Below are 26,980 nucleotides of genomic sequence, written 5' to 3'. Positions count from 1 at the left end.
ATCATGTGTAAAATGAGGTCATTAGCTAGGTCCTAATCCAGTATGACTGGTGTCCCTATAAAAAGGGAAATTGAGACACAGAGACAGACACACATAAAGGAAAGACGTTGTGAAGAGACATAAAGAGAACATCCTGTGAAGAGACTGGAATTATGCTGCCAAAAATCAGAGTGCCTGGGGCTACCAGAAGCTGGAAGAGGTAAAAAAGGATCCTTCTCCTACAGGTTTCAGACAAAACATCACCTTGCAGACATCTTAATTTCAGACTTCCAGCCTCCAAACCTGTGTGACAATAAATTTATTTTCTTTATAGCCACTCAGTCATTGGTACTTGTTATATCAGTCCTAGGGAACTAACACACTCATTCTATTCTATCCTATTTCATTAAGAAAATTGATTTACCAATGTACTAATTCTGAATAACATATCTTTATAGCTCAACATTCAAGCTTTTCCCACTCAAATTTTCTAACCTCTGTTTTAGCCAAACCCGACCCATCCTGAATGTATACAGGAGCCCTAAACAGCTCATCCCTGGAACACAGCATCAATTCTCATGCAGTGTGCTCTTTGCTTGTGCTGTACACTTTTCCTTCAGAATCTATTCATTTTTCATGCTCAGCTTCATGACATCTCTTCTGTGATGATTCCCCTGGCCCCTTAGGCAGAGTCACCGGGTCCCTGCTGTCTGTTCCAATAGCACATTTTATAGGGCTCTAATTATAGCACTTATCATATTGTATTATGGGATCAATTCAAGTGTCCCCCTTGATGCCCAACTAAACTTCAAGTTTCTTAAAGAAGACTGTTCCTTTTTTCTTTTTTAAAATCTAAGCTTCAGTGCCTAATATAAAACCTGGCCACATCAGAAACTCAAATGCAGGGTGTCCCAAATACATTAGTGCAGTTTTAAGCTCTAATAACCTCAGAAGTACATATTCTACAAACTTACAAAACTGCTGTTCAAAAGCTTACTTCTTTGAGTTTAAGTTTTAATTATTTTAATAAATGTGTAATTTTTTTTCTTTTAGTCAGTGTGTGCCATTTTTCACTCATGGTAACTGAAACCAAAAACTAAAGTAAAAAACATGTTACTCAAAATTCACAAAACTAAATAAGTATAAAAGACATTTACTTAAACTTTCAAATGATGTTTTTGGTAAGTTGCAACACTTATACCTCTGAAGTTATTTTAATTGGAGTAAGAGTTTTGTGACACAATTTTTGAATAAGTATGCTAAAGTATGATTCATTTACTATTTACTGTAAAATCCACTTTGGTTTTCATTTAAGTGTCTCCATTTTGGGGACAGGTATTCCTTGACAAGTAACTGTCCTTGTCCCTTAGGCCAAAGAGACCCTTGCCTAGGACCCATGTTTTAGAAGGCCCCACTTGAGCCCTTAACTGGCTATCTTCTCCTTAGGATGAGGTGTCCACAGGGCTAAGTCTTTTGTGCCCCTCTGCTCCCAAATCTGTAACTTCCCAAACCTTGTTTTGAGTATCTGGGACCCCCAGATTACCTCCCCAGGTGGCGGTGAACTGGCTTCAAGGGCCTGCACCCCAATAGCAACGTGTGTGCCAGTGTCTGTACTCCCATGGTGGACAACACTGTAGTTGGCATGCAGACTCCTAGGCCCAAGAAGTGGTCACGGACATGGCTGCTTCTGGGGAGCTGGACTGAGCTTCCACATTGGGGCTGGAGCTTAGTGGGAAAAGAGGAAGTGGCTGCAGACCAGGGGCTGGAAATCAGCCCTCTCTGCACCACCACATTGAGGCACAGTCAAAGAGTTTGAACCTGGCCTTTCAGAAAGGTCATTACGAAGGTTTATTTACCAAGGTAGGTTCAACCTTATTTTATTTAAGTTTGTTAAGGGTGGGCTTGGTCTTAAAGGATTTTTTTTCCCACCAACAAAATTTTCTTCATAAAGATATGGTGGGCAGGACATACTTACATGCATAATGCATGATGGCAAATAGTCGTGGCTGCCTCCATCCAGCACACTGCACCATGTGATTTACAAGTACCTTCTCGTGTAGTCCTCACGACGACCCAGTAAAGTAGACACTTGTGAGAAAAATGTATCTCAGTGACATTCAGTGATATGTTCCAGGTCACAGCATTAATGTTACCATTAACCTTAGTTGCATAACAAACTATTCTAAACTGAAGTGGCTAAAACAATGATTTGGGGTTTCTTCCCTGATCTTTGGGCTGACTGGGCCGTTTTCCTCCTGCTGGTTTGGCCTGGGCTCGCTCCCATAGTTGTGCTCAGCTGGAGTGAAGGCTGAACTGGAAGGTCCCAAAGGCTTCTCTCGCCGGTCTTGCAGGTGGTGCTCCTGCCTCTGGAGTCCCTTAGCTCTCCCACACGTGACCTCACATTCTCCAGGATCCACATCGGCTGCTTGGCGCGGTGGTCGCAGGGCAGGCATCTCAAAGCAGAAGGTGAAAGGCCTTTTGATCCCTGAGATGGAACTGGCACTTGCCCACAGTCAATGGTCAAAACAAGTCACAAAGCCAGTTTCGATTCAAGGGGAGACTCCATTTCTTGATGGAAGGAGCTGTCAAGTTGCCTTGCAAAAAAGATAGTGATGGCCCTGTTTTGGTCATCTTTGTAAACAATGGCTGAGAGGTAGTAGCTAATTAGCAGAGCCAGGATTCAAAGTCAGTTGGCTTGATGAGGGTGCTCTACATAACTGTGCTATCTCTGAACAGCATTTGGGAGAATTAGATATAGGAATGATAACATTCCTGCATTTTGTCTTCTCTCCTTGCTCTTTCCGAACTCCTTACCATTTCAAGTCTCTGTCTTCCCCTAGAATCTGGCTCGGGGCCCCAAAACTGGTGGTAATAAGTACTCGGGTTCCTTACAATAGATGTGACCCTGAATGGGATATTTAACCTCTCTAAGGTTCAGTTTTCCACCTGTAAAATTGGGATAATTATAGTACAGAACACAGCAGGCTGCTGTAAGATTCCAATGCAATAATGCAGAAAAAATACCCAACAATGCTGGCGCTCAGTGTGCTCTCACTATTAGTGTGACAGGAATGCAGACTCTCGATGACGAACCCACGTGGGCTTTTTAAACAGTGGGAATGAAATACCACCTGTTTCCAGATGCAAACACCGGGCTTGCAAGCATCAGCACGGGGAAATAATTTCAAAACACAGTGTTGAAATTCTAAGATAGTAGCTTTTAAAGAAGTGGGAAAGAAAATCAAAACACACAAACAAATGAACAAAACGGAGATGCACCTCAGCCGATCCTTTCTCTGCCGATTTTTAAGATTCCATCCGGGACTCCTTGCTTCTTCCACGGCGGAAGCGCTGACTGGGAGTGGCAGGTGGTGGAGAGGAGCAGGTGGGGACACACCTTTGGTCTTACAGGTCTAGGTCAAGCGAGTCCCTAAGGAGAGTGCTTGAAATCTCGCGTCCTGCAGGGTACTCGTGACTGGGAAGGCGAGGGGCAAGGCTGCCTCACTCCTCCCGCTCCCGGGAACTGCAGCGCGGGTCTGCGCGCTCCGCGGGGCCGGGAGGAGCGCCGACTGCCGGGAGCGAGTGCGCGGGGCCGCGGGGGTCAGGAGGCCGCCGGCGGGGCGGGTCCTCGCCTTGTCACCCGGACCGCCGCGGGAGCAAGGGCGGGTGGCCTCAGGAGCCCTCTGTAGATACCAAGGAGGGAGAAGGCACAATGCGCTAAGGCGAGTTGGGTGGTTGTGGCCGGGTTGGAGGGTCCAGGGTGGCGTACGGGATGCTTGGCCCACGGCCCTGGCTGCGCCCGGCCCGGGGAACGCTCCGGGAGCCTCCTGGCACAGCCCGAGGCGGTTACGCCAGGGCTCCTTCCAGGCCGGCAGACGCCTCCTAGTTGCGGAGCCGAGCGGGCGTGCGAGGCTGTGGGGTCCTTCATCACTCCTGGTGTGAGGCGGGGGCGCGGCCCTCCCTCCCAAAGCACGTGTCTTTGGGCTGTTTGGATTTCGTGGGCGCCGAGTGGAAGCGGAAAATGCCTTCTACGTGAGCGCGCCCCACAAAGGGAGACTTCACTTGAGCGAAGTAAGGAAAGCACACCAGAATGACGATTATTCCTGGAATACAGGACTGGAAGAAAGCCAGGGGCACGGGACAGCTGGAAGCAGCTCCTTGCCAGGTGGATTTGGTCCTTGCAGCAGAGTACGTAGCAGCCAGTGGGGGGCCTAGAGACGAGTGTGAAACGGGAGAATCCAGTGTCCTTCAGCTCAGCTGGTGGTCAAGGAAAAAAATGGGCTTTGGCCTATTTATGCATTCGAATCCCAGTTCTGCCTTTTGTTAGGTAGTGACTTTGAGCAAGTTACTTAAGCTTACTAAGGCTTAGTCTCTCCATTTGAAAGACACTTGTTTTTTCCACTCCCCTTAAATGCCCAACTACTTTTTACTTTTTTGGTGTGGGATGAGTAAGAACAAGAAGTAAGGAGCAAAAAAAAAAAATCCAATGAAAATGCATTTTACTAACTTAAAAAATAACTTTTAAGAAAGTTATTCAAAATATGATTGGAACACTTCTGGGAAAGAATGCCGCACTGGCTTTCTTGGCATATGAAATCCTGTACAGTTGTTAAGACTCTTTAGCTGATTGGACCTTCTAGATTTGTGCCCAAGGCCAATCTACAGTGGAAACTCTTTAAAATGTAATGCAAATGTTCTTAACAACAAGCTATTTTATTCTCCTTTTATAGATGTTAGCTGTTTTGGAGGTGCATAATTGGCCCCACAATATGTATGAATCCAGCTTTTAAACCAATTTACAGTGGGGTTCTACTAGGGTTCAATAAGGGTTCAATTTAAGTGGGCTTTGACTGACAGGCAATTCAAATGACTTAGAAGAGTGTTAAACCAGTTTGCTGGACTTACCAGTCCACTCCCCTTGAAAAAAAAAGCCCAAAGGAAACAGCACGACTGTTTGTTTTGTTAATTAGTTTATTTTTGTTTTGGAAAGCATATGATTTGTCAGAGGGAAAACTGAATGTTGACTACTGCCCTAGTATGCATGGAACTAAGACGAGGAGAGAGGAAGAAATTAGTTACTGTCTCAGATAACGTCAGATACTTGTTTATTAGCACCCAAATATGCAAGGTAAATAGAAACCCATTCTTAATGGGAAGAGAGTTCATTGTAAAGCTCATTAATATCTATATTAACTTGAGAGAGGGGTAAGCTGCTCAGAAAGGTAAGAACTTTCCTGGTCAAAAGCAGCCATGGAGTTTGAACTTTCATGCTCTGTATTTGCAAGTTCAAAGATTAAAGTAATAAAAGACTCAGACTTCAGGTCTTCTCCACTCTAATTCAGCCCAACATGAGCTTTCTAAAGCACAAAACGCTTTCCTCTTCAAATGCTTCAATGGCTCCCAACTGCAACCAGGATAACGTATAAACTTCCTGCCATGAAATTCAATGTCTTCTACAGTGTGACACCAACTTAACTTTCCAGATCAAAGTCACATGATCCCTTCACAAACTATGCTCCAGCCAAATCAAACCCTTCCTTGTTCCTTAACTTGATTCTTGACTTCCATGTCTTTACAGGTAAGCCTAGCTCCAGGCAAAAAGTTAGCAGTAAGTCACTATCAGTTGGATGATACTAGAATTAGGTGGGGGTATACAGTGTAAAATTCTTTCAACTTTTCTGAATGATTGAAAAATTTTCGTAGTCAAACATTGTGCATTCAGAAATTATGGCAAAGGCTTTTTTGCTAGTTTCACTGTCAAACAGTGCCCTCGCTGCACTCTATGTTCTGGCTTTATTGTCTCTTCTTTATATTTTATGGTCTCCCTAACTTTTCTTCTGGGCCTAAGTACACCTTTCAAATGGGATGTTAAAGCGCATTGACCAAAGACCACCAGGAACACACTTGACAAAATGACACAAAGGTAGTTGTATTAGTAGGCAGTTCTACCTGCAGCAAAGGAGGACATATACCCAAGGACTTGGGGACATAGGAAGAGGCCTCTGAAAGATTTGGTCTTGTGCTGAGTCAAAGGAACATCAGAGAGGAGGTAGCCCGTTGGACTGGCTACTATCAAGTAGCCATGACAGTCAACAACTGACTATCTCAGCAGTCTTTATTCAGGAGGTAGGAGAAAAAAGTGGGTCTGAGGTCCATTGGTAAGAAAGCAGTAACTGCTCAGAAGAAATGATTGTCAGTCCTTTTGCAGCTGCAGTGTGGCCTTGGGTATGTAGAAACATTGTCAGTGTTCTGCTGGGAACACAGCAATGTGATCACCAGGAGAACTGATTTTCACTTTTTTTTTGGATTGGATTCTCTCTTTCTCTCTCTTATGCACATACACATACATACACGCACTAATGCACTAAAGCTAGTTAAATTCATGGCAAAATCAAATAGTGGGAGAAATTTGTTCATGGTACCATGACCGACTCAGCCATCTAAGTCATATCCAGGAGTTGACCTAAATTCTGTTCTATTTCAGCATATAATACTTCTCCACTCAAAAGGTCCTTCTGATCTTATCTTCTAATTATTTTCAAGTCTGCCCTGTCCATTGCATTACTGTTGCCCTGCCCTGCTTTAGGCTCCATCATCTTTATTCTGGATTATTGTAAAAGTCTATTAACTGGTCTCTCTGCCTTCCGTCTTTTCAGTTTAAATCCATCCTCACACTATAGCCATAGTATTTTCTTTTTCAAATTATAAAGCCCTCTGTACTTCCTAGTCATTACAGGACTAAGAGTCTTGAGCACATCTATAAGGCTTTCTGCAATTTGTTCTCTATTAATGACTATATCTTGCCTATGTGTTGGTTACCTACTGCTGTGCAGCAGCATTTGAAAAGGTATAAAATCCATGGCCCAAGTAAACAGAAGAGACAATAGCAAATGAAAAGTGGAGAAATTAATTTAAGTAGGAGTTAAGGTTAGGGTTAGAAATTAGCTTGGAGATTTGCAATGGTTCAGGCAAGTAATGATAAAGACCTGAAGTAAGGTTTGAGAGGAGAGGGTGAATTGGAAAAACACCCAAGAGATTCAACTGGTGGTTGACTGGCTGTGAAAAGGCAGCAAGAGGAAGACAGGTAAGTCAGGAACAAATCAGGGCTTTGTAACTTCAGCACTTTGAGAGTGTTTTTAACCAAGACAGAAAATAGAGAAGGAGGAACAAATTTAGGGGAGAAGACAATAAGTTTAGTTTTTGAGTTCTTCATAATTATTTTTGATTTTTGTTGACCCAATTCACATCCAGATGTAAAAAGTCCAAGTCATATCACAATTCTCATAATAAAAAACTTTAGTCCTCTTCTCCCACCATTCTCTTATCTCTCAGGTCTCCTTCCCTTACTCTTTTATCTGTTTCTTCCAAATTTCCAAATAATCTGTTTAATCAATTTATTGATCTATTGGTTTTAGAATTGCACTTTTTTTTCAATTTGAGATCTTTTCTACCTACTTCCTATTAAACAAGGTGAAAACTTAGCATTCTTACATACCTTATGTTCCAACTTTTTTACCCTCCATTTCTGTCCAAAGGGCTTTTGTTGTCTCTAAATCCATATCTAATACTTACTTTATCATGTAAGTATTGCTCAGTGCTGAGCCAAGTCGTATACTCTAATTGCAGTGCCTTTCTTGTACAGTTTTATATTCTTCATCAAGTTAATAATTGCCTCTTTTTGGATTGCTTAGTTTTCTGTGCCACTATCAGGACTTCTGTCCAAACCTGCTGACAGAACTGAAGTATCCATATGGATGTGATTTTTTTTACAAAACTCAGGTATTAGTCATTTATATGTATTGAGGATCTTCTCTGTGGATTGCCTGTCCTACTGCTCCAGCCTGCACTGGTAGCTGTTTAGCCACGGCTGTCACCCTGGTGCCTGTCTCCTGCATTAGCTCCCCTGTTAGTGGGGTCCCATGTCTTTCTCTTTCTTGGTTCTCTTCTTTGTTTTGGTGGAACACATGTGCTGGTAGCTCCCTGAGAAGTGGTATGTAAAAATCAATTTATTGAAACCTTATATCTATATCTGAACATTAATTTATCCTCACTCTTGTTTGATGGTTTGGCTGAATATACAATTCTGATTTGAAAATCACTTTCCTGTTAGAATTTTGAAGTCATTTTTCTCCAGTATCTTTTAGCTGCTATTCCTGCTATTGAAAAATCCAATGCCATTTTGGTTCTTGATTCCCTTTTGTAATATTTCTCTCTTTTTCTTTCATGCTCTCTTTCTCTGAAAAGTTTATGATAGTCTCTTTATTTCTGGAATCTGTTCTATGTCTTTTCATTCCTTGATCTGAGAAATTAGTGGTCTCTTTATATCTGCAAACCATGTCTGTACCTCTGCTAAATGTTTTTGTATTATTTCTTTGATAATTTCCTCCCATTAATTTTATCTGCCTTCTTTTTCTAGAACTCCCCTTAGTCAGATGTTGGTCTTCCAGAACCAATCTCCCTATTTTCTTATCATTTTTCCTCTAATTTGTTAAAGCTCTTTTCTCTTTTAGTTATATTTTTTAGGGGGATTTCTGTGACTTTATTGTTCCTGTCTTTTATCATAATTTTAAGATTGCTAGTACCCTATTTTTAATTTCAGAAGCATGTTCTTGTCCTTCTGTTGTTTAATGAGTGCCGTGTCTTCTATTATCTCCTTAAAGATATTTTTTTTGTTTTCAAAGAGTTATTCTGCCTTGATGTCTTTTCTGAGGTTTTTTTTTTTTCAAGTGGTTTGTTTTTTTGTCTTTTGTTTTTGTTTTTCAAACCAGTGGCTTTCTTCCAATGTCCAGTGGTTCCTCTCAGTACGGTTATATATTAAGTTTGAGAAGCAGAGTTACTAGTTGGAAGCTCCACTGTGTGGAAGGGACCTGGCAGCAGTTCACTGGCTGTGTGGAGGCGACTGGCAGTGCCCAAGGCCACTGGAGGACTCCACGAGTCAGGATGTACAGGTTCCTTTCTCTAAGTGGATTCAATTATTCCAGAGAAGAGCCCTTCAGTCTCCTGTCCAGGGTGAGGGACAGAGGCAGGTGGTGCTTGCTGCCAGCTTTCTGGGAGCCAAGTGTTCAAGGGCCAGAAGCATGGCCGTGTGTAGATTTTCTCGTAGTTTTCAATTGGGTGCTTCCTCCCCAGCTTTTACTGTATTTCGTATACTCACATCTAGAGTTTCTCTGGTTTAATTTTTCAAATAATAAATTTTTCCACAAAGTCTCAACCTTACTCTGTCAGCGTTGGGGAGGGGACCTGAGACTTCACCTGCCGTACAGACTTCCACCAAGCCCTCTGTTTCCAGCCCGGCGCCTCACCTTAGCCTTCCACAGTATCCAGTACTTAGCATTTTGACCCTTTCTGTGGGTTTGTAATGTGAATTAGCTTGTTTCTCATTCATATTCTGCTTTCATTCTCTGCAAACTGTTCACTTTCCATGTAATAATAACAAATAATTTGATGTGCCTTATTTGCTGATGTTTTTCCAATTTTCTTGGGCCAGGGGATTTATACCTTTTAAAAATATCTTTACTTTCAGTTTTTAGGGTTTCAGGAGGGAACAGAAAGACACAAATGTGTTCAATTCACTTAGTTTTAGCAGAAGGATTAGGTTCCATTTTGACAAGTTGAATTGAATATACCCGTGGGACCTCAAGTGAACATATTCACAAGACATTTGGATAGATGAGTGTGAAGCCTTTGAGAAGAGCTATGATTGTGAGAAGAGTCAGTAGAAGTGATGAGCCTCTGGAGAGTGTGTATGGAATGAGATAAACTGTGGACCAGGGACAGACTCCTGGGAAACCCAATATTTAAACGGAAGGCAGAGGAAGGGGAAACCATGAAGGAAAACATTCTAGAAGACCTGTGAAAGCACAGATTACAGAGGCAAGGCAATGATAAATTTACCAAAGGGCTAATGTCCATGTGTCAGAGAAGTCAACATGTCAGAGAAATCAATTAGATAAAAACGTTTCAATGTAGTAACATGGAGATCATTAATGATTTTGGCAGGATGGTATGGACAGAAGTCAGAATGTAGCAAGTCAGAAAGTGAAAATCGTTTTTTGCTTTTAGAAACTGCTGACAGAAATAATAGATGGTGTTTTCATGGCTACAGAACCACATGAACAAGTCTGTGGGCTTTTTCAGTTGTCTCCCAAGTGTCTTCAAGTGCACTTGGGAACTATGCACATTTGATTTTTAAATTTTCAAGGAAAAGATTCAGTTCCACATTTCTTTTGTTCCTGCTAAATAGTCTGATTGGGACTTTGTTGCCCTTTGATTAGCTGTGTGAAGGTATTTTGGTTGGTTTGATCTTAGAAATAATTTCTCATAATCAGCTCTCATGACTTTTCAGGATGGTAGGGGCAAGCCTGATTGTATGAGACTTCAAATGCTGGATATGTGGGTGAGGCTGATACAATTAGTCAGGCCTTTCTTCAATCACATATGTGATGAAATGTTTGTGGGATAATAAAGATAGTGGGGTGCAGTGGGAAAAAATTCCAGCCTATTACACTTAAGATAAAACACAAATTCCACTCCCCTGGAGGCATGGAGGGACCGCTCTACCCCCCCACCCCACCCCCACCAAAACAGCAAACTCCTTTCCCTCACCTGAGTTCTGGACAAGTTGAGAAGACAAACGAACAAGGCAGATGGAGGGCGAAATACCACCTTTATTACTGAGAGAAACTGGGTTGGGTGGGGGCTTTTGCTTCTAGGCAAATGGACTTCCTATGACTGAAGCCAGAGTTGAACAGACTTCCCAGCCATTCACAGGCCCACACTGGGTGGAGGGAAGACACTGCATCCTGGGGGACATCAAGAGTTGTGTCTAGCATGCCCAGTTTGCCCACATTTATGCATTAAATAAATCTTTCCACATCTTACCCATACCCTCCTTGGAGTGAACAGTTGGGTAGCAAGAAGCCAGCCTCACCATTGATGGAAACATCAACATCAGGGCTGGGAAGAAGTGAGACCCCAAAACACATGCTGGCTTTCAGCATTTGCACAATCTGATCCCTGACTCTACTTTGCACCACTCTCCCCATTACTCACCGGGATCCAGCCACGCTGGCTTCTGTCCTCACTGCCTCCTGTTATAGAGCCTTTGCAATCACTTTCCTCCAGCCTGGAACTCTCTTCTCCCTAGATATTTACAGGCAACTCTCAGATCCTTCAGATCTGCTCACATGTCACCTCCTCAGAGGAGCCCTCACTGACCCTCTGATCTAAAATACCACTCCTCAACCCCAGTACTCTCTCTTCACCCTGCTTTAATTTTAATAGCTTTCATTTCTCTCTCTTCCCCATTATATGGTAAGTTTCTTGAAGGCAGACATTTTGTATCTTTTGTTCTGTGTGCCTACATTGGAGTCTGGCACATGGCAAGAGCCAAAGATATATTTGTTTGCTGAATGAGTGGGTGGTCCAGGGAACTTGGAGTCTACTAGCTCTGCCACCGGCATTACTTGGGAAGTTGCTCTGCCCACATGGACCTCTGTTGAAGAGCTGAAATAACTCCTTTCAAGAATAGTGGTGAAGATCAAATGAGATGCAATGTGGAAAAGAGATGAAGAAAGTACTAAAATCATCTCAGGGAGTATTCCACGGCATTTATGCACAAAATAGATACTATTTTGTAATCAAGAAGTTTCTGTCACCTCAGGGAGTGACGATTAGGATGATAACAATACAGACTCTTCCTGGGATCTCACCTACTGGGCCCAGTCTTACCCTTGTATTTATTTACCTCATTGTGTTCCCTAATTTTTTTATTTGAAAAATTTAGTCAAAGTAGGTAGCAAAGAGGAGGTTGATTCTAAAAAGAATAGGCTTCATTGACTTCAGCAAAAATAAAAAAATTCTCACTGGGAAATGCTACCTTTGCCATGAGTCTTAAAGGTCTGAGGTCTTCAGTCACCCCCCCAAAAATTATTTTCAAAACTGAAGGAAGCCTTGAATTCTAGGCAGTGGCTACATTGGATATTGATTGTTCTGTGAATGTTTCTGCATATAAAACTTGTCAAAATAAACCAAAAAAAAAAAAAAAAAACTGAAGGAAGTACACTATCCAGTATGAAGAACTTTCTGGGCATGTGGTTTTCACTTCTTTGCCGATAAACATGGACTTAAATCACTTGCAATTTTAGCACCTATAACTTTTTCAAATGGTTTGCAAGATAATCCAGTTTACCCAGAGTTCTGCTTTTATCAAAAGTTGCATGAAAGCAGATTTTGTTATATTACGCCATGTATAGAGTGATATGTGGAAAATACATGGGCTTTGGAATCATCTAGATCTAGCATCAAACTCCAGCTTTCCTATTTAAAGGCTGAGTAGGGCCTTGAGAAAATTAACCCAGGATTTGAGAAACTATTCAACCAACCTAGGACTTAGTTTTCTCATCTGGATGTCTTATAGAAACTTCTAGGCTTAGGACTTTTCAAAGAATAGTGTCATAGTCAAATGAAAATATGTTGCCCATTAAAAAGTGAAAGGTTCTGAGATGTTCTGTAAGGAAGAAGCCTATTTAAATTTCTTTAACACAGATTTTCTTAAACTTTTGTCCCTATAAAATCTATTAATATCACTTACCAACTTTACATTTCCCTGCATGGCCCCGGAAGATGACTGGTTAGCCAGAGACGGGTAAGATTCTTCAAGGGAGGAACAACCTAAGACAGGCACAGTTGCAGGGGGGCCATCAGGTGAGAAATTGGGGATCAACAGAGGTGCGGCTTAGAACCTCACCCCCCCTGTTTTGAGAGAAATCTTCTGCATCCGTGGATGTTTTGTTGCCCTTGTCTAGCTTGGATTAATACTTAGCTTATTGGCACACACCTGATCATCTACATTTGCTTTCTTACAGCACTAAACTATGTTTTCTACCTTTATCTTGCATCTACCTACCACTTCAGCATTTTATTAAAAATAATAATAATAAGGGAGAAATGTGGGATTCACATATAAATCAAGTATAAAAATCAAACGAATATTCATATCTGACCTGATTGTTTATAGTTCATAATGCGTGATCAAAATCGAAAGTTTCTGTGATGACTGCCCTTGTACTGTTCACCATGTAAGAACTTATTCACTATGTAAGAATTTGTTCACCATGTAAGAACTTGTTCGTTGTGCTTCAGAAGATCGGAGACTGATGAGAATTAGGCTTGGGGTGGATTAATGATTGTGCATTGAGTCCCTTGTACAGAATTTTATTGTTGTTAACTGTTAACAACCATTTGATCAATAAACATGAGAGATGCCCTCTCAAAAAAAAATGTATATTAATACCTTGCTGCCTAGTGGGGAAGACGTGGACTCCTTCCACGTCTTCCCCACCTGTGGCATGGTCCTGCTGTCTGTGTATTATTAGTCTCCCAGTGTGGCTATAACAAAGTGCCACATACTGGATGGCCTAAAACATCAGAAACTTGGTGTCTCCTGGTTCAGCAGGCTCGAAGTCCAAAATCAAAATGTTGGCAGGGCCATGTTCCATCTGAAATCTGTAGGGGAGAATCCTTCCTGCTTCTGCTAGCTTTTGGTGTTTGCCAGCAATCCTTGACAATTCTTGGCTTATAGATGCATCCCTCTAATCTCTGTCCCTATTGTCACATGGCCATCCTCTCCTTGTATGTCTGTCTGCATGCCCTCTCCTCTCTGTGTTTCTCTCTTCTTATAAGGGCACCAGTTATATTGGGCTAGTTATATTGCATTAAAGGCCTGCACTAATCCAGTATGGCCTCATTCTGATTTAACTGATTACATCTGCAAAGACACTATTTCCAGATAAGGTCACATTCTGAAGTGCTGAGGGTTAGGACTTCAACATATCTTTTGGGGGGATACAATTTAACTCATAACAATCTGTGCAGTTCACTATGGGCAAAAAACTTAGGAGTCATCCTTTCTTCTTCTCTTTTCCTCTGCCATTATATCCAGTCTATGAACAAATACTTCATATTTGACTACAAATATGTGGGTTTGACTACAAAATATAGCTGATTACTTCTTATCACTGCCACTTCTGTTCTCTGGCCCCAGCCTTTATTGTCTCCCCAGGATTTTTGCTACCTGATCAGTATCCTGGTTGCATCCTTATTCTCCTAAAGTCCACTGGCTAGATAACAACCAGAGGAATCTTTCATATTTCACAATTCTGATTAGACTGTATTACTTCCTTACTTAAATGTCTCCAGTGGGTCTCTCACTGCAATTTGAATAAAATGCTAATACAACTGAATACAGGTACGACTAGTGTTTTGGCCCTGACCACCTTCCAAACTCATCACAGACTACTTCCTTCCTTCATTGTGCTCCCATCAACCAACAACAAACAAAACTCATTTGCACCTCAGGGCCTTTCCACTTTCCCTCCAAGTTGGCTCCACCCAGAGAAGATTTTTCTGACCACTAACTGAAGTGTTAGCCCACATACTTCTCTGAGGGCATATGGAGGTGGAAAGGTCTAAGGTGGAGGTGTTCTTCCACCATGTTTTGTTGAGTGAATAAAGCTCACAGTGTTTCATAAAATTTTTAGTTATTATACAAGAATTAAAAAAGTTTTCCTGATCAAAAATTGTTGGTTTGGGAAATACTGGCTAAAGTTTTATCAGATTTATTTACAGAAGACCTTCTCCACAACATAATTATTTAATTCTGCAGGGATATAAGAATGTTATTAATTCCCAGTTTACCTATATAAGGAGGAGGACCCCTGTCCCACACAGAACATTTTGGAGATGCTGGTACTTGGACTATAGGATGGTCTTTGGAGATTGATTAGATTGGCCTCCCCTCCTTGCTTTGTCACTTACTAGCAGTGTGAAGCTGGGCAAGTAACTTAAAGTCTCTGAGGATCAGTTTGTCATCTGTAAAATGAGCTGATAATGGTACCTACCCCATAAAGATTAGAAATAAAAATAGAAAGCAATTAGCACAGTTCCTTGTCCATAGAGAGCACCCACTAATTGGTAGTCATTACTGGTGTCATTATCACAATGATGCCTTTGATCATGTGGCTAGTCTCTTTCAAAACCGTTATTAACACTTTGGGACATGTCTACTTTTTACTTCCTACCCCCACTCAAATTTTCCTTCTGGTTGGAGTGAGATTTCAAGGTAAAGCTCCCTCTGCAGTGTCAGATAATATTTTTTGCCATCCTGATTCCTTCTGTTCTCTACCCATCACATCACTTGAGTTTGTCTCCTATGAGTCCAAGCACATGGTGGCAGAGATGCGGAGGGCTAATTCATTAGCAAGATTGGACCCCACTGTCTGATGCCAGAGGGGTGGCCTGTGAAGGGACATAGGCAAGTAATTCTCACCCACCTCAGGAAAATGTTGCCCATTACCTTGTGTGTCATGTATTATGTCCTCTCTGGGTAAAGAATGCTTCAAATATCAATTTTAGAAATTAAAATGATGTCTTAAGGAAAATGAATTATGAATCCCTCAAAATAAAGGTTTTCTTTGACCATTTGTTTGCTTGGAAATCCTTTAGCAAAATAGCTAGATTTGGGATTTGGGTTGGTATTTAATTCTAGGGCTGCACAACAGGCCTTTATTACAGGATTCTAATGCTCTGGATATGCTTGAGGAATCTCAAGGAGTGATTGACTCTTTTAAAAATAAAAACACTTTCTGATACCTTTCTTTTATTGCAGATTTCATGAAAGTGTCTGCTCACAGTTGCCCTGTTTTGTTTGTTGAGGGGAATATTTTTATTATGTTGGAGCTACTAAAACTATTAAATATGAAAGGACTCAAAATATTTTAATTGCAACTATGGTATTTATTACATGAATGATTTTTATCTTTTAATTGGAATAATCTTTAATATAAAATGGAGACATGGGAAGGAGAGAGGAGGACAATGGGGCAACTTGAAACATTTGTTCTTTGTTTCTTTGTCCTCATTCTGGATTTTGTTTTTGATTCTTTTTTCATTGATAGAAAATAACACCTTCCAGTGGCTTTTTCAGTTTTCCTGTCCTGAGGCCTTGCACATCTGGACATGTTTTTGGTTGCTTCCACACACAGATGACAAATGGCAGGATTTTCCCTTGTGTCTCTTCTGCTGATCATGTCAATTGGAATTGAATATGAGTTGATGGAAAGTAGTTTCTAGCTCATCTTTCAAATATGGAACATGAGACCAAATGCACAGGTAAATGTTTAACAACTGGCTCTCAGTGGGTAGGAAAAGTCCTGATGTGTGGTGTTTGCTGATTTCTGTGATGCAAATACTCCCACCATGGCTGATTTCAAGCTACTAACAAGATGTTACTGAACAGAGATGGAAAGAAATGCGTAAGAGCAAACCATTATATAATCTGTCCACCAAACAATCCCAAAAACCTTAACTCCAGAGCACAGATGATAATAAAATGTAGGATACTTAGGAAGTGATGAGTTTTGAGTATTTATTACTTATATTTTTTTAATATAACTTATTTAATGGCAAGTTTTTATAGTTTAATTTTTAACAATAGCTATATTTTAACAACTGGCTTTTGAAGTTCCTGGAAATCTAATTATTGATTTTTTAAAATTAAGGTATGATTGATATACACTCTTATGAATGTTTCACATGAAAAAAACAATGTGGTTACAACATTTACCCATATTATCAAGTCCCCACCCATACCCCAATGCATTCACTGTCCATCAGTGTAGTAAGATGCCACAGGTTCACTATGTGCCTTTTCTGTGCTACACTGTTCTCTCTGTGACCCCTCACACCATGTGTACTAAACATAACACCCCTCAATCCCCTTCTCCCTCCCTCCCCACCCACCTTCCCACATCCCTCCCCTTGGTAACCACTAGTCCATTCTTGGAGTCTCTGAGTCTGCTGCTATTTTGTTCCTTCAGTTTTGCTTCATTGTTATACTCCACAAATGAGGGAAATCATTTGATACTTGTCTTTCTCTGCCTGGCTTATTTCACTGAGCATAATGTCCTTCAGCTCCGTCCATGTTGTTGCAAATGGTAGGATTTGTTCCTTTCTTATGGCCGAATAGTATTCTATTGTATATATGTACCACCTGTTCTTTATCCATTCATCTACTGATGGACACTTAGGTTGCTTTCATAACTTGCTATTGTAAAAAGTGCTGTGATAAACATAGGGGTGCATATGTCTTTTTGAATCTGAGCAGTTGTATTCTTTGGGTAAATTCCAAGGAGTGGGATTCCTGGGTCAAATGGTATTTCTATTTTTTAGTTTTTTGAGGAACCTCCATATTGCTTTCCATAATGGTTGAACTAGCTTACATTCCCACCAGCAGTGTAGGAGGGTTCCCTTTTTCCACATCCTTGCCAGCATTTGTTGTTCTTAGTCTTTTGGATGCTGGCCATCCTTACTGGGTGTGAGGTGATATCTCACTGTGGTTTTAATTTGCATTTCCCTGATGATTAGTGATGTGGAGCATCTTTTCATGTGTCTGTCGGCCATCTGAATTTATTCTTTGGAGAACTGTCTCTTCATATCCTCTGCCCATTTGTTAATGGGGTTATTTGCTTTTTGGGTGTTGAGGCGTGTAAGTTCTTTATATATTTTGGATATTAATCCCTTGTCGGATATGTCATTTACACATATATTCTCCCATACTGTAGGATGCCTTTTTGTTCTGTTAATGGTGTCCTTTGCCGTACAGAAATTTTTCAGTTTGATATAGTCCCATAAGTTCATTTTTGCTTTTGTTCCCCTTGCTCAAAGAGATGCATTCAGGAAGAAGTTGCTCATGCTTATATTCAGGAGATGTTTGCCTATGTTGTCTTATAAGAGTTTTATGGTTTCATGACTTACATTCAAGTTTTTAATCCATCTCGAGTTTACTTTTGTGTATGGGGTTAAACAATAATCCAGGTTCATTCTCTTACATGTAGCTGTCCAGTTTTGCCAATACCAGCTGTTGAAGAGGCTGTCATTTCCCCATTGTATATCCACTAATAATTGATTTTAACACATCAACTAGAATCCAGAAAAATTCTTGTGTTGCCCAAGGTTCATTGAATGAGTTATGGCAGGACATAGCTTAGTGCAAAGAGTTTCTAAGAACTAAATTTCTCTAGAAAAGTTTACTTAATAATGTTTCTGTTCATTCGTTTATATATTATCTTTTTACTAAATGCTCGAAAAAGCTGTGAAAGTGGTTTAGGACTATTATAAGCTGTTATTTTCTTTCTTTTCTTTTTTTTTTTATAGGCTGTTATTTTCTTTTGATACGGTAAGTTAGAATATCCAAATATAATTGTAACCAAAGATGGGAGAGTGGAAAGTGGATTCAAACCTTAAATGAATCCTGGCTTTGTGTCTTGGCCTACTGCTCAACAATGATATAATCTTAAGTTAGTCACTCACTTACTTCTCTGGCTCCAGTTTTCTAGTCTGTAAGATCAAGGAATTGGGCCACATAAACATCTAATATATCATGTATGTCTAAAATATGATTTATTATTTAGACCCATCAGTTCAACAGTTTTTTTAATACCAATTATATACACATTTGTTATGGGCTCTACTCCAGGCAGTATTAAATACAAATATGGTAAGAGTAATTATTATTAAAGCGACATCTCACATTTACTCAGGGTCTCCTAATGTACCAAAGAGAAAATTTACCTTGGGTCTCTGAAGTTCTCTTTAGGAGATCTGGACACATCTTCACAGAATGTTAGAGGAAGAAGAACCTATTCTAAAAGAACAAACAGAACCTTACTCTTAGGAAACACAAGAGATCATAACCAGGTAGTAAGGAAGAGTAAGGAAGAAGCATTTTTTTGCCCTATCACCTGCTTCACTTTGCCTTAAAAAAAGCAAAACCAAGAGCTTTTTTTTTCTGATTATAAGAATAGCTATTATAGAGAATTTAGAAGTTCTTTGAAGTATTAAATATGGAAAAAGTATCATATATCTGATTTAATAGCCTGCTTTGACTTACCTAATATTTTAGTATAATTTCTAAAACATTCTCGGTATAGACATTTTATTTGATTGTATATAAGTCTGTCTTTTTGGTGTATAGTGATTTATGTATGTTAAATTGTTTACACTGTTGACAGTTTTTGTATTCTAAAGAACACAGTGATAAATAGTTTTGTTAATCAAAAAATTATAGATTGGACACACAATTTCCAACTGTAATATTTAAAGTTTAGGAAGACAATTTCAGAAAATCATATACTTTTGACCTTTAGCTTATTTGATTCTGTCAATATTGCTTGGAATATATTTGCCTAGATTTTGTTCTGTTTCTAAACGTTTGTTAAGAGGAACTGTTTGCAAACCCTTCAGTATGATATATTTGAACTGGAAATAGCACCAATGTTTTCATTTTTTTCAAATAGTCATATGATAAAATTTATGGTAAATAAAATAAATAAAATTTACTTTCTGTGGGCAATAGCTTCTGGCACGGACTTTTTTGTTTAGAAAGTACTCTACAAATATTTAATCAATAAAAATATTCAGACAGATTTAGGATAAGCAAAAACATTTAAGAAGGATGTTAAGAAAAAACACACTTCTCCATTCATGATAATCATTTTCATTTTCATTAGGAGAGATGACAGCTAAGCACAGTGCAGGAATTCTGACCGCGAAATGTAAACTGAAATGAAGTAAGGCGTTGCTCTAATTCACCAACATGGGAAACCACGACGCTAATAGTTACTTGATTAAATGTTAATGAGGTCTGCAAAATTGACCCAACTCTTACTTTTATGTTATTAGACTTATGTCAATTAAAACAAGACCAGTTTTACCTCTTTCTCTCTTTAACATCTTAGAGTCAACATCTGCTTACAAAGGAAGTGCTGTAACTACCCTGGTTACTTAAATATTAATGACATCCATTAAAGGGGGCTGGAGGCTGCTGCAGGAAGAGTGAAAATTAGATGCCATGATTAGTTTTGTCTTGCTGCCAGGAAAGAACTTCTTACGGAAAGAGCTTTGTCCAGTATTTTTTTAATACCACAGTTCTTTTTTTTTTTCCTGAATCAGTGAGAGAGTAAGATTGTTGATTTCTAGTATTCCTTGAAAGTAGTATGAGTAAAACATCAGTGTAACAGGTTCACATAATTAAAAGAAAACATTGATGCGTGCCATCATGGTTCCTGGACCTAATTTCAGCTCCTAAATGTATTTTGTTCCTTATTTTAGGCACAAGCAATTTTTTTCTTTTTCTTCAGATTTGCCCCTGCTTTACAGTGGTGTTGGGAGTGTGGGGGAGAAGAGAACACTTCAGGCAGGCAAAAGCACTTTTTTAGCTACATTCTGTATTTGGTTGGGCTTTACCTGAAGAATGGGGAATTTTATTAAGTTCACCATGAATGACATGACAAGTATTATATATTCAATCAAATTGTAATGATAAACTTTTGTCTTATTGGGAAATATGCCTGAAAAGCTTTTTAAATTTGCTACAACTGGTATTTGAATATTATCTCAAATTGGGTTGTGTTAGGCTTGTGGTTAATAGATTTTTACACACTTGTGTTTTTAAGATGTTTTAATGGCTTGGTATTTTAAAGCACTGAACAATCAAAAGCATTATATTTGCATAATTGTGTATGTCTTTTTGCATCCAAAAATCTGAGTGAGCGGAGTATTTACTCATTTCATGTAGTTTACTTTGACTCCAAAGTTAGGAATGTGGATCATTCTTAAACAGCAGTAGCTCAGAATAGTGTAATAGCACAGATGTAAGTACCATATGCCAAGGGTCAGGACTGAGGTGAAGCAAGCAAAACTCCTGCCTTCGGTGTAAAACATAAGAGAGTGCCAAAAAGAAAAAAAACCCACAATAATCAAGATAAATAGTACTTCAGTGCAATACTTTTAAAAAAATCAAAATTCAGGCAAAAAAAATCCATGATGAACAAAACATCAAAATTTAGAGAAAGATGTGATCTGATCCTATGTCTGCATCTGGCTCACATTACCCCAGTCCTGGCCCTGACCAAGTGCAGCATGTTCTAATGGATAAGGCAGTCCTTTGAGTCGAGTTTTCATTATCTAAAATTAGTGATAGCAATCCTTATTTTCCTGGCTAAGTTATTAGGATATTCAAAACAGCTAAATAACATAGGAAGGCCCATTGTAAATACAATTTGCATGTTTATTTACAAATTTGGGGAAAACATACAATTGTAAGCCATTAGTATTATCAGCCTAGATGAATACTTGAAGCAAACAACAGATCTGAAGATCCTTGGAGGGCTTTGTGTTAATAAAGTTTGAGGCCTAATTCTTAATTTGTTAGCTAGCCATAGGGGCAGAGACCTGAACATAGCTGTAGGATCATCCCTCTCTTCTGTTTTGTTCTTGGATGCAGTTCAGTGATTTGTGAGAGAGAGGCGGTTAACCAGAAATCCATTTTGTTTTAAGTTTCCCTTCAAAGTGCCCACTGGACAACTGAGGCCTCACTTTTGCTCAAACTACCCCACCCACCAGGATGACTTTCCTGTTTCACTTGGTTTTCTGAGTCCCACCCACCTTTTACCCACCTCTGACCGTGGGAAGGACCTTCCTAGGCTCTCTCAACCTGAGACTGTTTTCAGGCCTCTGCCCTCCTGTAGTGGCTCACTGTCCATACCACTCCTGTGGTGATCAGTCACAGGGTCCTTGTTGTCTTGAGGCTTTATCTAAGCCTGTATTAGATTTACTTTCCAGACCACCATTTTAGAAATAAAAATTGCTTCTCCAGTTACATTGTCAATCCCTTGAACATGGCCTCCCCCTGGACTTGTAACTTCAGGGGAGCAGGGGTTGGATCTGTCTTATTCAGGTGGTATCCGAGGTGCTCAGCAAAGGGCCTTTACACATTTTTTTTTTCAGAGTGCAAAAGTGAACGTGTTGTATGTAAAAGAGATAGGTAAATATTTACTCTTTTGATTCACTTGTGGAATGTTACCGTTTCCATCCTAGGCCTAGAGGGACTGGTTGGTGCCAGGTGGAAGGTGATTGTTTTGCTGCTCCTATTGATGCCCAGCCCTGGTGGTGAAGGGTTATTTTGCTCCATGTACAAACATAACCAGACTTCCAAACCACATAAGGGGTATGTAGGACAGCCATTGTTTCTTACTCACTATATTGAAGCTGGGAACTCTGCAAAAGGTAAGTAATTAAATCAGAAAACCACTGGAATACTTTCAACAGTTTTTTTTTTAAGCAATTATCTTACAGGATCCAAAATACATTCCAGTATTTTTACTCAATTGTTTTATTTCAACTATTAATGATCTGATGTCATGTATTATCAGAGGTTTTGAGCTAAAATGAGAGTTCTTCAGGCACAGATTGTCTAGTAGTGGAGCCCCTGTACCTCTGTTTATAAAACTAATATTGTGCCTGCCCACAACAGGGCACTTAGCACAGTTAATACTAACCTTAGAACTTCCTCTGTGTCAGGTATGGTCCCAGGCAGTCTACATAAACTCATTTAAGCATCTCAACCAAGGGAGGTGTATCCATTTTACACACAAGAAAAACTAAAGCAGAAAAAGATTAATTTACTAGCCAGAGTCACACAGATATCAGCTGGTAGATGCAGGAGTCAACACCCGGACAGCCTCACTCCAGGGTCTACGCTCACAGCCGCTGTGCTAGAACCCTTCTCCCACAAGTTGCCCAAAACTTTTAGGCCTCCTTTTCCTCATTAGTAAGATGGAGATAAAACAACTTACCGAAGTCACAGGGATGTTATAAGACTCAGATGAGAAAATGCACGTCAAAACTCTTTATAGCCTGTAAATTGCTCTCGGAATGTTTTTTTTTTTGTTTGCAAATGACTTTTATTTATTTAGAGATGGTGGGGTTTTTCTATTATTAGTATTAATGGGAAAAAGTTGTCATTTGATGTCATCAGAGGCAAAATTTATGACCCGCCTCTGCTCTGAATGCTTCTTCATGCTTAGGTAAATCACCATGTAGATAAATTGCTTAATCATCCTGGACCTCAGTAGGCTCCTGAACTATAACATAGTATATAGTCAGTTTTTCTGAGGAGCTCTTTGTAAAGGAAGCCGAGCAATGGTGTGGCAGCTAGAGAGAGCTATGGGGTCAGGAAGGGTCTTTAAGAGGATAAGAGATAAAGTGTTTGCTCAATGTTATGATCCATCAGTGGAGGGGAAAGTAAAGTTGACTGGGGTGGGGGCAACTATTTCAAGAGCACTTTGTTTAAGTAGGTGAGAGACACGGAATCTGGCACATAGAGGGAAGCATGGCGCTTGCTTCAGAGCACCAAAGTTTATCCTTAATCACAAGTGGGAAGGTAGAGTTGAATAGATCTCAGTAGGTTGGTAGATGTCATGGAAGTGATGACAGTGGAAGTGATACTAGAAATTTCAGGGAAATGATCATTTTAAAGATCAAAAATAAATCTATATACACTGTATGGAAATTTAAATTGAAGCAACATTTCTTCATCTGAAATGTTCTCATGCCAGGAGAGTGTCATCATTTTTGTTTTTGTTTGTTTGGCTTAAATTCTAAAATACTCTCATATCTTAAGGGGGTATGTGAATCCTGGTCATATATGTCTTTTTCTGAAATATACAATGCCTCCATGTTTCACCGTTTCTTTCCCAAAAAAGATGAAAAACTTTGATAATGTGGTCAGTACATTTGTAGTAGACATTTGATGATGGAGTCAGTGATAATGTACGCATAGAATGTAGTTATTCTTTTTTTAAAAAAGACACTCATTTGTACTTGACGTAGGAATATCATGAAAAGATGGTAGCGCAACGGTACAGGCTTATATTCCTAGACACATATGAGGCACAATATCATTGATTCAAATTCTACAAAATGGATCACATGCATTCATTTGGGCTTTCTCACTAAGTGGTTACTGGTGGCTTAGGTTATGTTCATTAACAATACATCAAAAGAAATCATTTAATATAGACCTGAAAAGGAGCTAAATACTCAGAAGCAACCCTGCCAATCCACAGATAAGAAATTTAAGACCCAAATACCTTACATGACTTGCCAGTTAACTGAAGCAGAGATGCGTTTAGGGATCAAATTTCCTGACTTCTGCTCTGGATATGCCTGCTATAATTTATTTTCCTCTGTTTAAGAGGCTTGTGCTCTTTTGGAATGACCAGATGCACATGCAGCAAGCAAAGGAATAAGGTAGTGTCTACTAAAATACTAAAGCATTACATTTGAGGTAGACATACTGGAAATTTTGAGAAGATAGCTATTCCATTGGTTGGCATAGTCTAGGAAGAAAATAGTAATAACAGCAGTAGTAGTAAAAATAACAAATAGCTAATGTTTAGTAATTACATCCCCAGTACCTAGTGCTCTGTATGTAATAGGCACTCAACAAATGTTTGTAGAATTTAAATTTTGTACCAGGCATTGTGTTTTACACACACATTAGCTCATTTGATCTTCAGAGCATGATTATTATTCCCATTTTACAGACTAGAAAACTGAGGCCCAGAGAAATTAAATATTTTGCCCAGGGCCATTTAAAACTTGTCTCTGCTGACTCCAGAGCCAAAGGTGTGAACCACTGTGCTATGAGACCAGCTCTAGACTTGAGGGTGTTGGGTAAGATTTGGGTAAATAGAAAAGGACCTATGTATACTGAGGGAGGAAAACAGCTTAAACAAAGGCATTAAGTGAAAGTGACAATAGTATGTCTCTATCATACATCTGGTAGCACCAAGTGAAAAGAATATGGAGAAATTCATCTCAGAGGTTGTCACCATCCCTCCCATTCCTGTATGTGTTGCCCATGAGCATTTCCCTGTGACAATCATGAGCAGTAGCAAAGAAAGATTCTCTGGGAGGTAGTTTCATCCTCTGTCCTTCTGTGCGAAGTCTGATAGATCACCGTCTGATGAGTGACAACATTTAAAATAGTAAATGTGATATAATGTCATTTACTAAAGTTCTGTTACACAAAATCTTTGAATGGAATTTTAAGTGGCTGAACCAAAATCTGGTACATCTGGGTATTCAAATGCAGCCCTGATAACGTAATTAAGGATAATTGTATTCATCCGCTTTATTGAAAGTTCAGGAAGCTCTGGGCAGATGGTCAGCTTGTTCCCCTAAGTCCCTTTTGTTTATTGAGTCTGTCAAAACCTTAGGAATGTGGATCTTAATATCACAACGGAACATTTTTGAGATAAACAGTAATTCACAAAAAGACAAGGGAAATTTTAGTTTTTTTAATCCCTAATTAGCTGGCTTGGTTTTATGTAACTGCATGTCTACTTTTTCTGCAGCTGGAATAAACCCTTCTGCTCTGAAACAAAATTAATATAGGAGGCAAATTTTAACATGTTTACAAATACTGCTTTTTTACAAACTTTAAAGAATAATTTGCCAATAGGGCTTAATTTATGATTCCTTATGGTCTGGTAGTTCCTTGTTACTGATGATGACCTGAGTCTTTGCAAATCTCAAGTGCACCCTGACTAGCTGGCTCAAGGCCCTATTTGGTCACCCTCCAATCTTTTGGAAAGTGTTAATATCACAACCACAGTCAATAATGAGGAAGTGAAATCACTTCAAAGAAAACAGTTTTCCTTTTCTTAGCTGTTTTGAACATTTATATTGTGAGTCATGGTTCCAGGAAGAAAGAAACTCCTACATCTTGGGGGTTTGTTTTCCACATTCCATTAGTAGGTTCGAGAAGAATGAACAGAACATTTGAAAACATTAAAAAGTCATTTTAGTTGAAAGAACTTCTAATTATTTTTCTGAGACTTGATTAAAGGAAATTTAACACTTGAAACAGGGAGAAACATGTTTTTGCAGGCCAGAGAAAAGATCATCGAAATTTCTTAAGATGTTGATGAGGCCTACCTTCCTTAGCAGGTTTTTGTAGAAAGAAACTAATCCCAGTGCATTGTCAATGTGCCAGGTTTTAGTTGATTCATTCATTTATCCATTCATTAACATTCATTCATCAAAAAGTATGTATGAAATGCCTTTTAGTGTGAAAATCAGCCTGCGATGTCCTGTTGGGTACAAAGAAAAACAAGATAAATTCTCTGCTTTCCAGTAGCTCCTGATCTAGAAGGGAAGGTAGAAAATGGACCTGAGTGAGTACAAGGTAGCCAAGAAACAACTTTGGAATCCTCAGAAAGTTGCCCTGGGTGAACATCTGAGACATTTTCAGAGCAGGCCAGCAGACCCTGTGGTCGGTTTCTGGGAGATAGATCGATCGAATCATTCCCCTCCTATATTCCATTCCCTCCAGCTCCTTTCTATTATAGTTTATCTTCTTCTCATTCTCTTTTGGCCTTTCTCATTTTCCTCTGACTTCTTTCTCGAACCCTCTACAGCCCACTCACTTCTCTGTGATTCACATCTCCCTCATTGCCAACCCGTCGGTCTTCAGCTCATTACTCTCCTTTTTTTGCGGGGAGGGAGGAATCTCTGATTTTGAGAAGATTAATATTTTTGTGAAGAATACTTCAAAAGTGTTGTAGGTACAAACTTCCAGTTATAAAGGAAGTAAGTCATGCAGAGGTAATGTACAGAATGGTGACTCTGGTTAACATGCTATTGCATATTTGAAAGCTGCTAAGAAAATAGATTTTCAAAGTTCTCATCACAAGAAAAATACTCTGTAACTCTTTGGTAATGGATGTTAACTGGACTTATTGGGGTGATCATTTCCTAATACATATAAATATCGAATCATGTACTGATGTACTAAACCAATATAATGTTATATGCCTATTATATCTCAAATGGCCCCCTACAGTGTTTTAAAGGCTTCTCAACTCTGGAGGGTAGCCCTTCTTTGGGCTAATTGAAAGCAGAAGCAAAGAAGGGGAGAAGGAAGCAACAGTGCCTGTTGGAGGGCAGTGTGCGGGTGGCAGGAGGGCTGGCACACACCACTTCCCCTGGAACATCTCCCTTTTCCTTTCTCTCTTTTTCCTTTGCCTTTTTCTGGTGGAGAGGCCTGGGTCTCCCTGGGTAGAGAAAGGCAGGAGCTAGAGGAGTTGGCTCAGAT

General features: G+C 39.6%; 1 protein-coding gene across 1 annotated transcript in view; it reads left to right on the top strand.

The window, feature by feature from the left end:
- Positions 1–4,069: 4,069 nt before the first annotated feature.
- CPVL (carboxypeptidase vitellogenic like) overlaps positions 4,070–26,980 on the top strand; it is a 130,550-nt gene continuing 107,639 nt past the window's right edge. Inside the window, 2 exon segments of the mRNA XM_036897475.2 lie at positions 4,070–4,301; positions 21,916–22,104. Of these exon segments, the coding sequence (XP_036753370.2) occupies positions 4,070–4,301; positions 21,916–22,104 (421 nt within the window).

The sequence above is a fragment of the Manis pentadactyla genome, chromosome 7 (assembly GCF_030020395.1).
Source record: "Manis pentadactyla isolate mManPen7 chromosome 7, mManPen7.hap1, whole genome shotgun sequence".
Taxonomy (NCBI): Eukaryota; Metazoa; Chordata; class Mammalia; order Pholidota; family Manidae; genus Manis; species Manis pentadactyla.
This window is presented reverse-complemented; position numbering and strand designations above follow the sequence as displayed.